Below are 12,326 nucleotides of genomic sequence, written 5' to 3' on the forward strand. Positions count from 1 at the left end.
ACCTCACATCTTTCACACCTGCTTTGGATGTCCCAGCACCAAAGCATCTGTCCGTGGAGGTGAGCTCTGTGTGTGTGTGTGTGTGTGTGTGTGTGTGTGTGTGTGTGTGTACAACTTGGATATTCAGGGATGCATGATACAGAGGAGGGGCATTATTTTCTGAGTTTTATTTGAAATAGCTAATATCAAACAGCTGAAGAAACACAGCATGGCTGAACTCTTCCTTAAATGTTCCCAAAAGCAAACTAGTGTTTTTTTTTACTTGATATTATCAGAAACACAAAGTGTGAATTTTTTTGTGTAGTTGAGTGTCACCAGAGACCAGGATGAAGAGAATCAGGCTCCAGAGCCAACCTGGACTGATGCTGTGCCTGCCACTACCTCATCTGAGGCCACCATCACCCCAAGGCCACTGCTTAGCTCCCCTGTGGTTGGGGCAGAGGGTAGGTAAACCAGAACTCCAAGTCCCATTTTGATTCTACAGCCAGAAAATTTGGTGCACAAAGGTAAGAGAGATCTGCCAATCTGCCACTGTATCTACAATGTGAGGAAGGCACAGGGTTACCCAGAGAGAAAATGTTATGATTCTAAACAAGCTGGACAAAATATAGTTTTCACTAGACTCTATGTAGAATTTGAAATCTGGCTGGCAGTGGAGTAAATTTGGTCTATAAAGAATTTCAACGCTCTTATAGTATTTATTATTTTAGTTTGAATGCCTTTAGAGGGAATTGTGTTCTCCTGTTTGCCATAGTCCCTACTGCTTCCTACTGTCTTACATGTGCCCTTCACACATGTAGGCATTTGAATTTTTGATGCTTTTATTGCACAGGAATGAGAAACAAGCTAAAATCTAGATTCTGATTTATTAACATATTTTCTATGAAGTTAATATCTATTAAAAATGTATTATTATATACATATTTTCTATAGAACATGAGAGATGTTTTTGTGCTCAAAGGAAGTTTAGATTAGCTTGAAAATGAATTATACAATATACATTATTTTGTTTTGTTTTTAGAGGTAGTAGAAATCTATGGTTCATTTCCATTAGGTCTAGGGAGTCTTCATAATAGAGGTAGATTTAGATGTAAGTTTTAGAAAATAAATGAACCAAGGTATACTCCAAATCTGGGGAAATGTTTAAGGAAGATAGAGAGAGGGCTGATTTAGGTATTGCCAAATAAAGCTGATGACATATAAGTCCCAGATAGCAATTATCTATTTGATTTTTTGTTTGTTTGTTTTTTTGGCTTCTCCCACTTTGGAATCACTTCTTCAAGTAGGAAATACTAATCAAGGCACTCCAGAGTACCATACAATAAAAAGGAATTTAGCAAATGAGGAGTTCCATAATTAAAGAAACCTTATTGGGACAATGTGTCTTTGTTGTTATAGCTGTCCTATGCTTTTTTATAGTAGATATATTTCTACGATCAGGTTATATAATATTAGAAAATCATACCATGTTTTTAGTGTCCTGCAAGAGCTGGTTTTTTCTTTTTCTTTTTCTTTTTTTTTTTTTGAGATGGAGTCTCACTCTGTCACCAGGCTGGAGTGCAATGGCGCAATCTCAGCTCACTGCAGCCTCTGCCTCCTAGGTTCAAGGGATTCTCTGGCCTCAGCCTCCCAAGTAGCTGAGACTACAGGCATGCGCCAGCACACCCAGCTAATTTTTGTATTTTTATTAGAGACAGGGTTTCATTATGTTGACTCGGATTGTCTCAATCTCTTGACCTCATGATCTGCCCACCTCGGCCTCCCAAAGTGCTGGGATTACAGGCATGAGCCACCGCACCTAGCCTTAGAGCTGCTCTTTTTTTTTTTTTTTTTTTTTTTAATTTTTTATTGGATTTTAGGTTTTGGGGTACATGAGCAGAGCATGCAAGACAGTTGCGTAGGAACACACATGGCAGTGTGCTTTTCTTTCCTTCTCCCCTTCACCCACATTTGGCATTTCTCCCCAGGCTATCCCTCCCCACCTCCCCCCCCACTGGCCCTCCCCTTTTCCCCCCAATAGACCCCAGTGTTTAGTACTCCCCTTGCTGTGTCCATGTGTTCTCATTTTTCATCACCCGCCTATGAGTGAGAATATGCGGTGTTTCATTTTCTGTTCTTGTGTCAGTTTGCTGAGGATGACGTTCTCCAGATTCATCCATGTCCCTACAAACGACATAAACTCATCATTTCTGATTGCTGCATAATATTCCATGGTGTATAGGTGCCACATTTTTCCAATCCAGTCTATTATCAATGGGCATTTGGGTTGATTCCAGGTCTTTGCTATTGTAAACAGTGCTGCAATGAACATTCGTGTACATGTGTCCTTGTAGTAGAACGATTTATAGTCTTTTGGATACAAAGAGAGCCCCTCATTTTGCTTTTTGGTTCTTTTTCGGTAGCTTAAGGAGTTTTTCTTTCATAGTGGACAATTGCATGTGATCATGGTGGTGCTTTCTGTGAATAGACTGGGAGGAAATTTGAACAGAAAATGGAAATAATTTTTATACCAAATATTAATTTGATTTTAAATCAAATCTAATGTAAATGAAAGAAGTCCTGTCTTTCTCCTGTTAACTAATCCCCACAAAAGTATTAGCCAGTGAAGTCTCACTTAGGCTTTCAGGGATGTAAGCATTTTTAATACGATTTCATGAAGACCAAAAACTTTCATGTTTTCAAAAGAATTACTATCTAGTGGTAGAGTTTCAGGTGGTGAGGGAAATATTTTGGGTTTTAGGAAATCCTTCTTTCACTTACTTAGAACCATATTTTCTTGGTTGGTCTGCTAGTATGCATGAAGAAGAAATAGTTTATTTATATAACTTTATAAGTTTTTTATTTTTTATGTCTTCAGTATAAGAAAAATCTGTAATACATTATCCTTTTCTCACTCTAGATCCTAGATGTTTGGAAGCCTTGAAGCCTGGAAACTGTGGTGAATATGTGGTTCGATGGTATTATGACAAACAGGTCAACTCTTGTGCCCGATTTTGGTTCAGTGGCTGTAATGGCTCAGGAAACAGATTCAACAGTGAAAAGGAATGCCAAGAAACCTGCATTCAAGGATGAGCAAGTAAACTGGCCTGTCTCTATCAAAAGTCTAGAATTCCCTAATTTCTGCATATTCACCCAATACAAATACAGCACTATAGTCTAGTGTAAACTGAGTATTTCAACTTATCAATGTAATTGAATTCTCACTACAGCCCTAGGATGTAGGTATTATTAACCACTACGTAGATAAGGAAGCTGAAGCTCTGAGAAGTTTAGTAACTTGTCAACTGTCACCCACTTAAAAAGTGTGAGAGCTGAGGATTTAGACTTAGAGGTGTGTAACTGCAATACACATGCTCTATCTACTTCACAGCCTGCAAGGTGATTCTGATTCCTTTCATTCCTGCTGTATGTACTATGTCAGCTCATATCCCTACCGCTGCCCCTGCCCATACCCTTACCCACTCACCTCCCCAACCTCCTTATGTCCCACCTATCCCAGTAGCAAGAGGTAGGTGATAAGAAGGACTTTAGTGTGGAAATTAGAAATGATGGGAGTGTTTATGAAGGAGTGCTGGGATAGGAGTAGGGATGGTGAGGGTAGTTACGTTTTTGCCTCATTTGCCCTGAAAGCCGTAATAGGGAAAAATCAATCTGAATTAAAATTAAATAAATGTTTTACAAACTGTCACTTTGTATTTTTCCAACATGTTTGGTAACAAAGTGTTTAATGTATGTTTAAACAAAGAAGCTTTTTACACCCTTCCATTAAAATACATAAATCTGGGGTTACCCTTCCATTTTATGGGAGTGGAATGGGAAGGCCCTTGAAAATCAACCACTTGAAGTTGACATCCACTCTGGAGCAGGCTGTGTTAAAGACAGGACTCACACTGAAAGGTGAGCCACCAAATTGAAACACGAGTAATGGAGAGTAATGAAGAATTGGCTCTGTATTTTTATATAATACTTTTGCAACATCCCGTCTGGGAAGACCATTAGTTCTGAGCTGAGCTCAGACAGCACTTGCATATTTCATCTTGCATATTTCTCCTTCTATCGGGTCTACCCTCATTCAATTAAACAGTGTAAAAAAATTCACTCAAGGAAGAAGGAGATGGAAGAATAGCCATCTTGGCAGAAATAATATAATTTTTTTTAGTTAATTAAAATTGTATTATGTAATGTTTGATACTACAAAAGAAGATATGCAACATACTCATCAATTTAAAAACACGATAAGTTGAACACCAGTGAACACATCACCTAGAGAATGAAACAAACATCACAAATTCCATTCAAGCTTCCTGTGTGGCCCTCCACCATCCCAGCCCCCTGTTCCATGCCAGGAATATCCCATTTTGAACTTTTTGTTTACCATGTCAATGTGCTGTTGACTTTTATAGGTAACTTTACATGTAAAACTCCACATATCTCTATGTGTCTCTAAACAATAAATGTTTAACCTTGTTTATTTTAGAGCTTTACAAATATGGTGTCAGTGGTGTCATACACTAGTCTTCTGCAACTTACTATTTTCATTCAATGTTATAACTAATTCACATATTTTATGATATATAAATATATTTCTAAATAATTTATTATTTAGTTTTTTGAGCTTTAGAAAATATGCATCATAATATGTAATTTTTTACAACTCACTAGATTTTTTTTTTCATTTTAAACAAGAATTTATTTAAACAACGAGATGCTTGACTTGAAGGATTCTTTTTTTTGTTTTGTTTTAGAGTAATTTATCCCTACTTAAAGACAGATTGCCCTACGTATAACAGATACGTACAAAAAAGTTATAAAGTTGTCCTTGGTTTTACAATGATAAATGAAAAACATTAAAATTCTCCAATCAAACAAGGTATGCAAGTATTTTTATTTTTATTTTTTTGTTAAAACAGTGAGAGCAAAATAACTTACTGGAATATAAAGATAAAACCTGAACGAGCATACCACTAATGGAGAAAGGGGGTATTTTCACAGAATCAGTATTTTTCCCCATCCCGTCTCCACTTGATGTCAATCAAAACATATCAATGGCTGTTAAAAAAAGAAGCAATAAAGGAATGGGGAAAGGGAAAATGAAAGAATAGAGAAAATTATACTGTAGTAGTCAGGATGTGGTGGAACCAAATTGCAGTTTTCTAATTGAGAATGTTATCTTGGTCTTTAAAGAACAGAGTTCTGAAGTAAAGAAGCAGGTTCTCTTTTCAGTAGACACCTCCCGTCTGCTGTTGGAACACATCAATTGTATCTTGAGCCTCCATTTCCAACTGTGCAGGTGTGTCTGTTTCATTGATTGGTCGCCCGTCAAATCGGGATCTGATCTGCCTCATTGACAATCCCTGTCGTTCATTAGTTTATTAGGCTTTCATTAGTTTACTAAGTGGTGTATGCCTCTTAATCTTAAACTGCACCACAGAACTATCCTGCCCCACCACTTTCAAATTAATATGATCGTTGTTCTCAGTCTTGACTCCTTCTTTGGGCTTTTCTTCGGCCATGGCAAGTGCCGGGGACTCCTCAGCTGCTGCTTCCCAAAAGAGGTCCAGGTCTGTACCAAATGAGCACACAAGCAGCACCAGCAACTCACTAGATTATTACATTATAATTCATACATTTTCATTTACTTCCACAGTTGTATATTTGTGTGAATATACTACTATATATATATAATCGTTGCCTCATCTATGATCAGTTAAGTTCTTCTATTTTATTTTCATCAGTATTCCAACACTGTTGCTGTGAATGCTCTTATTCATGTCTCTGGGCACACATACACCAGTGTTTTTCTGGGGTATAGTCCCCAAAAGTAGGATTGCTGGGTTGCAGAGTATGTAAACATTTAAAACCAGTATATCATATCCATTTTATTCCTGAAGTGTCTGAACCAATTTATTATAAAATTCCCATTGCTTGATATTCTCATCAACACTTAGGGTTATCAGATTTCTTTATTTTGCTAGTAAAGGTGTAAAATGGTATCTTGTTTTATTTTGTATTTATTTTTGAGGTGGAGTCTTGCTCTGTTGCCCAGGCTAGAGTGCAGTGGTGCTGTCTCAGCTCACTGCAACCTCCATCTCCCAGGCTCAAGTGATCCTCTCACCTCAGCCTCCTAAGTAGCTTAGACTACAGCCGACTGAGATGGAGTTTTGCCATGTTGTTCAGGCTGGTCTTGAACTCCTGGCCTCAAGTGATCCATGACAGCCTCCCAAATTATTAGGATTATAGGTGTGAGCCATTGCATCTGGCCAGTATATTGTTCTTATTTACCTTACCATGTTTACTTACCCTCTGTGCTGCTGCTTCTGTGAATTACCTGCTTATAGTTAGGAAAGATTTTCTTTATTAGATTTTTTGTCTTATCCTTATTGAATTTTTGAAATTCCTATATATCTGAAATCTAATTGTTTGCTAATTATTTGTGTTGCTAATATCTTCATAGCTTGTCTTTTTACTTGTTTCTTTTTGTTTTAAACTCAATTTTAATGCAGTCCAATTTACCCGTCTTTCCTTTTGTGGCTGGCACTTTTGTTTCTTCATTATGCCACTCAGCCTCTTAGCCATCTTTCTCAGGTGAGAAACTTCCCTAGGAAAAAAAAAATGACTCTGAGTGCTGGCTCCACCTCACTACATAATCATCTTTGTGCCAGGTAACTTCTTAGGAGCCCTTAAGCTCTTTGGTGTCAGAGGCATCCAAATCAGAGTGACTCCACCTTGAATAAAGACTGCATAAAGCCAAACCTGCTGGGTTACATTCCCAGGAAGTTAAGTACTCTTGGTCACAAGATGTTTATGGTTAAGGAAACAAGTTAATGGTGCTAACTAATTAAGTAAGACTCAGAACTTATGGAAGTGTCCCAATAAAGAAAAAGCATCCTTTAGTTTAAAGCATCTTAGTTCAAGAGTTTTGCTTTAAAAATAATAATATACTCACAAATTCTTGCTGAAATCAATAGTTGCAGAAGAGAAAACAATGCTAATAGCCTGTCACAAGCTGATCACAAGCTTTTATAATAAAGCACATTTTTAGCTCCAACGCCCTATAGAAGCAAATATTATGTTTTAGGTAGGGGCGTTCCTTATCTTGCTTTTTGAGGACACCCTACTCTAATACAAGTAGTGTCCAATAAACTATCTTAATTTCACTATGCTTTGATACTTGCCCTGAATTCTTTGTGGCATGCCATCTATGAACTTGCTCTTGGGGATCTGGGTTGAGACTCCTTTTCTAGTAACATTGGTGATTTCTAGGTGCTTAAAAAATTTTTTGGGGGCCGGGTGCGGATCCCAGCACTTTGGGAGGCCGAGGCGGGCGGATCACTTGAGGCCAGAAGTTTCAGACCAGCCTGGGAACATGGCAAAACTGCGTCTCTACACAAAATTTAAAAAATTAGCCAGGCATCATGATGGGTGCCTGTAGTCCCAGCTACTTGGGAGGCTGAGGTGGGAAGATCACTTGAGTCCAGGATGTCAAGGCTGCAGTCAGTGAGACCAAGACCCCATCTCTGAAAAAAAAAGGTTTTGGCTTTATCTTCTTTAGTTGTCTTTAGCATGAAAATGAGTATGAGATATAGAAATAGACTTTCCCATATTGTTATAAGTAAAATTTTGATGCTACAAAAGAAATAGCACTCTAAGATATGTCCTCTCAGCAAGGCAATTTACTTCTCTTTTTTTTTTTGAGAAAGAAGGAAAGAAAAAAGGAGTGAAGGAGAGGAAGAAAGAGGAAGAAAAAGAGGGAGAGAGGAGAGAACAGAAATGTTGCTTTATTCTAAAAAAAATGGGTATTAATAATGGCCAATCAATATTTCATTTAAACCTATGAGTAGGTGTGATGTGGTATTGACAAGAATGTATATTTTGTGTATTTAAAGTGGAGAGCTCTATAAATATTTATTAAGTTTACTTGTTCCAGATCTGAGTTCGAGTCCTTGATATCCTTATTAATTTACTGTCTCATTGAGTCTAAGTCTCTATGTATCTGGGTGTTAGGATCGTTAGCTCTTATTGTTGCATTGATCCTTTTACCACTATATCTTTGTTGCTTTAAAATCTATTTTATCAGATACGAGAATTGCAACTCCTGCTTTTTATTTATTTATTTATTTATTTATGCTCTCCATTTGGTTGGTAAATCTTTCTCCATTCCTTTGTTTTGAGTCTTTGTGTATACTTGCATGTGAAATGGGTCTGGATGTAGCATACCGTTGGGTTTTGGCTGTATCTTTTGATTGGGGGATTTAGTCAATTTAAATTTACGGTTACTGCCATTTGATGTTAACTGGCTGTTTTATCCATTCGTTGATATAAATTCTTCTTTATGTTGATGCTCTTTATTTTTTGGTGTATGTTTAGAAAGGCTAATACTGGTTGTTTCTTTCTATGTGTAATGCTTCTTTCAGAAGCTCTTGTAAAGCAGGCCTGTTGGTAATAAAATCTCTGAGTACTTCTTGTTCATAAAAGATTTTATTTTTCCTTAAGTTGTGAAGCTTAGTTTGGCTGGATATGAAATTCTGGGCTGAAAGTTCTGTTCTTTAAGGATGTTGAATATTGGCCCCCACTCTCTTCTGGCTTGTAGAATTTCTGCTGAGAGATCTGCTGTAAGTCTGATAGGCTTCCTTTGTGAGTAACCTGACCTTTCTCTCTGGCTGCCCTTAGTATTTTCTCCTTCGTTTCAACCCTGGTAAATCTGATTATGTGCCTTGGGGTTGCTCTTCTTGAGGAATATCTTTGTGGTGTTCTCTGTATTACCTGGGGTTGAATATTGTCCTGCATTGCTAGGTTAGGAAAATTTTCTTGAATAATATCCTGAAGAATATTTTCCAGCTTAGATTCATTCTCTCCGTCACATTCAGGTACACCTATCAAATGTAAATTTGGTCTTTTCACAAAGTCCCACATTTCTTGGAGACTTTGCTCATTCCTTTTTATCCTTTTTTCTCTAATCTCATCTTCTCGTTTTATTTCATTAAGTTGGACTTCGACCTCTGATATCCTTTCTTCTGCTTGAACAATTCGAGTGTTTAAACCTGTGTATACTTTCGGAGTTCCCGTATTGTATTCTTCAGTTCCATTAATTCACTTATATTCCTCTCTAAGTTGTCTATTCTCATTAGGATTTCGTCAAACCTTTTTTCAAAGTTCTTAGTTTCTTTACATTTGGCTACAACATGTTCTTTTAACCCAAAGAAGTTTCTTATTATCCATCTTCTGAAGCCTGATTCTGTTAATGGGATGTGCTCATTCTCCATCAAGCCTTCCCTTGTTGATGAGGAACTGTGATCCTCTTTAGAGGGAGAGGCGTTCTGATTTTGAGTATTCTCAGCCTTTTTACGCTGGTTTCTTCCCATCATTGTAAATTTATCCACCTGTCGTCTTTGTAATTACCAACTTTGAAATTAGGTCTCTGAGTGGACGTCCAAGTTGTTAATTCCCAGGGCCAAAATATGAGCAACCCACTGCGCTGGCCAAATCAGTGGCATTAAGACTGATGGTGCTTTTCTGCCTGGGAATCTCCAGTCTGGCTTCCTTCTTGAGTCTGTAATAGGCGATTCTGCCTTCCTGGAGCTCCAAACGTTGATCAGAAGGGGAACCAGTCCCATTTACTCTGCCCCAAGAGCTGCTGCTCTGAGGTGCCGGCAAAACTGCTGCGCTGGCCACAAGAGTCGCGCTGGTGACCCATGCGGCTCCTCCACTGGGAATCTTCTGCTCCGTGAGCAACAAAAATTTGTCTGAAAGTGTGGCGTCCTCTCGTTCTCTGCGCTTTCACTGGGAGCTGCAATCCTGAGATGTTAGCGATCAGCCATCTTGGATCATTCCCCCAGCAATTTACTTCTATAGAAAGGTGTGGGGCGCAAGGACAGAGCAATGATGGTCACCATAGCTTGGAGAAGGTGGGAAGGGGCACTTATGCTTGACGGAGGTTGTCCCTATTGCTGTGTCATCCCCTATTGACTAGGGTTAGACTGCACAAGCTAGACTAATTCTGATTCGCTATTTTTTTTTTTTTTTTGAGACGGAGTTTTGCTCTTGTTACCCAGGCTGGAGTGCAATGGTGCGATCTCAGCTCACTGCAACCTCTGCCTCCTGGGTTCAGGCAATTCTCCTACCTCAGCCTCCTGAGTAGGTGGGATTACAGGCACGCGCCACCATGCCCAGCTAAATTTTTGTATTTTTAGTAGAGACGGGGTTTCACCATGTTGACCAGGATGGTCTCGATCTCTTGACGTCGTGATCCACCCGCCTTGGCCTCCCAAAGTGCTGGGATTACAGGCTTGAGCCACTGTGCCCGGCCCGCTCTTTTTTTTTTTAAAAAGAGTAGGGGTCTGGGCTGGAGTGGCAGGGTGGGTGTTTTGGTAGGATGAACTGTGATGGCTGTGTCAGAGCAGGTAAATCAGGTAGCCAGGGGGATGAGTCAGGATGGGATGGTGTCAGGGGTCCAGCGGGGTAGATGTGAAATACTGATTGGAACCAGAGAAGGTTGTTTCCTAGAATTATAAGGAAGTTAAACTTTGAAATAGAGAATTACAGAATAAGAGAGCTGAACATACTGACATACTGATTCTTTGAAGAGAAACTTCGGTTCACTATAACAGTATTTTTTGTTGTTGGATGGAGAGCTATGGGTATTTTCTGGAAGTCTACATTGCATTAGAAAGTAGATATCAGTTACCATATTGTTGTTGGAAAGTAGAAGGACCCTTAGAATATCTAGGCTGCTATTTTGACAGGAGCAAAAGTACTTACATTCCTTGTTCAAGCTTTTCACAACATGTTGTAATGTTGACTTTGGTGTTTGTCCCTTTGTCTGCAATGTCCTTCTCCTCCTTCCCTAACTGACCACATCAATATTGCAAGACAACCTGAAGGCCTCTTCCTTTGTAGTACCTTCTCATCTCTATCAATTGAGTAGCAACCAGTATAAGTAGCTGAGACACAGGTCTCAATGATCGAGGTTTCTTAAGCCACCTTTAGAGCAAATCCAGGAAAATTCCCCCATTCAAAAAGGCTTTCAGAAAGTTTAGTATTTACACATATCTGTAAAGTGGGGAAGGCATGTAGGAAGAGGGGCAGCTAGGCAGTAAGGCAAATAGTTATATTCCCATGTGTCTTTCATTAGTGCCCAGTAAATCTGCATTTTACACAAGACAAGGTGAAGGTCTAAAGAGAAAAAGGGAGTAAAGCAAGAGCCAATCATGTAGATGTCTCTGGGCAGGTGGAGGAAAGATTGATCTCTTGTTTTCATTCTGCACCTGGGAAGATAAACTTGTAATCAACATTATCAGTGTGGAATTTAACAGACTTTAGTTTTAGGAGCTAAACTTGGGATTGTAGACCTATAGTTACGATTGGCATGTCCTTGTTTGTGGGAGACCAGGAAAGAATTTACCTATGACTGATCTGTCGGGGGCAGTCCTTTCCAGATGCCTAACGCCTTTTACCTTTCCATGGGGATCTGGCTGATGCATAATGTTAGTAACACCTATTCATTTGGAAGAGAGTAGTGCAATGACTCCGCCCCCAGGCTTAACCTTTCCTTTTGCATAAGATTTTGGGGAGGTCCTGAGATTTTTTTCCTTTCCCTTACATGGTCCACTCACTCCCAACACTGAGGACTCAAAGTACTTGGCTTATGCCTCCATTCTGCACACTGATGTCAGGCTGAGCTACTTTGCTCTTAGTTGAGGCACATCTGCATTAATTTCTTTTTGCTGCTATAATAAATTACTACAGATTTGGTGGTTTAAACAACAACAATGTGTTATGTTGTAATTCTGTAGTTCAAAAGTGTGATGCAGGTCTCACTGGGCTAAAATCAAGGTGTCCATAGGCTGTGTTTCTTCTGGAGGATCTGAGAGAGAAATCATTTCCTTGTCTTTTCCAACAACTAGAGGCCACCCACATTCCTTGGCTCATAGTTCCTCTATTTTTAAAGCCAGGAACGGTAGGTTGGGTCCTTCACCTTCTGCCATCCTTCTGGTTTTCTGAGTAAAGCTGGGCAAGATGTTCTGCTTTTAAGGACTCAATGTGATTAGATTGGGCCCACCTGAATAATCCAAAATATCTTGCCACCTCAAAGTCCTTATGTTTAGTTACATCTACAGAGCCCCTTTTGCCATGCAGGGTAGCATATATACAGAGGGGATTTGGAAGCAGACATCTTTGGAGCCTTTATTTCATTTACCACAGCAGCTGTGTCCTCTGCCTGCTCTCTGAGCTACTTATGAGCAGAGACATGCCTTGTTTATCTTTGTGTCCCTAGTTCCTTAAGTGTAAGATGAACTCAATAAATTTTTAAAAAAACAAATTGAACA

General features: G+C 39.1%; 1 protein-coding gene and 1 pseudogene across 31 annotated transcripts in view; one reads left to right on the forward strand and one right to left on the reverse strand.

The window, feature by feature from the left end:
• Positions 1–3,688, forward strand: part of COL28A1 (collagen type XXVIII alpha 1 chain) — a 196,372-nt gene extending 192,684 nt beyond the window's left edge. For all 31 annotated transcript variants that reach the window (XM_017975339.4, XM_078342703.1, XM_078342705.1 and 28 more), the window contains 2 exons: positions 305–443; positions 2,900–3,688. In XM_017975339.4, the coding sequence (XP_017830828.2) occupies positions 305–443; positions 2,900–3,072 (312 nt within the window). In that variant the 3' untranslated portion in view covers positions 3,073–3,688. The remainder of the gene's footprint in view (positions 1–304; positions 444–2,899) is intronic.
• A 1,402-nt stretch (positions 3,689–5,090) lies between these two features.
• Positions 5,091–5,513, reverse strand: LOC118143811 (small ubiquitin-related modifier 2 pseudogene; annotated as a pseudogene).
• Positions 5,514–12,326: the final 6,813 nt, after the last annotated feature.

The sequence above is a fragment of the Callithrix jacchus genome, chromosome 11 (assembly GCF_049354715.1).
Source record: "Callithrix jacchus isolate 240 chromosome 11, calJac240_pri, whole genome shotgun sequence".
NCBI classification, from domain to species: Eukaryota; Metazoa; Chordata; class Mammalia; order Primates; family Cebidae; genus Callithrix; species Callithrix jacchus.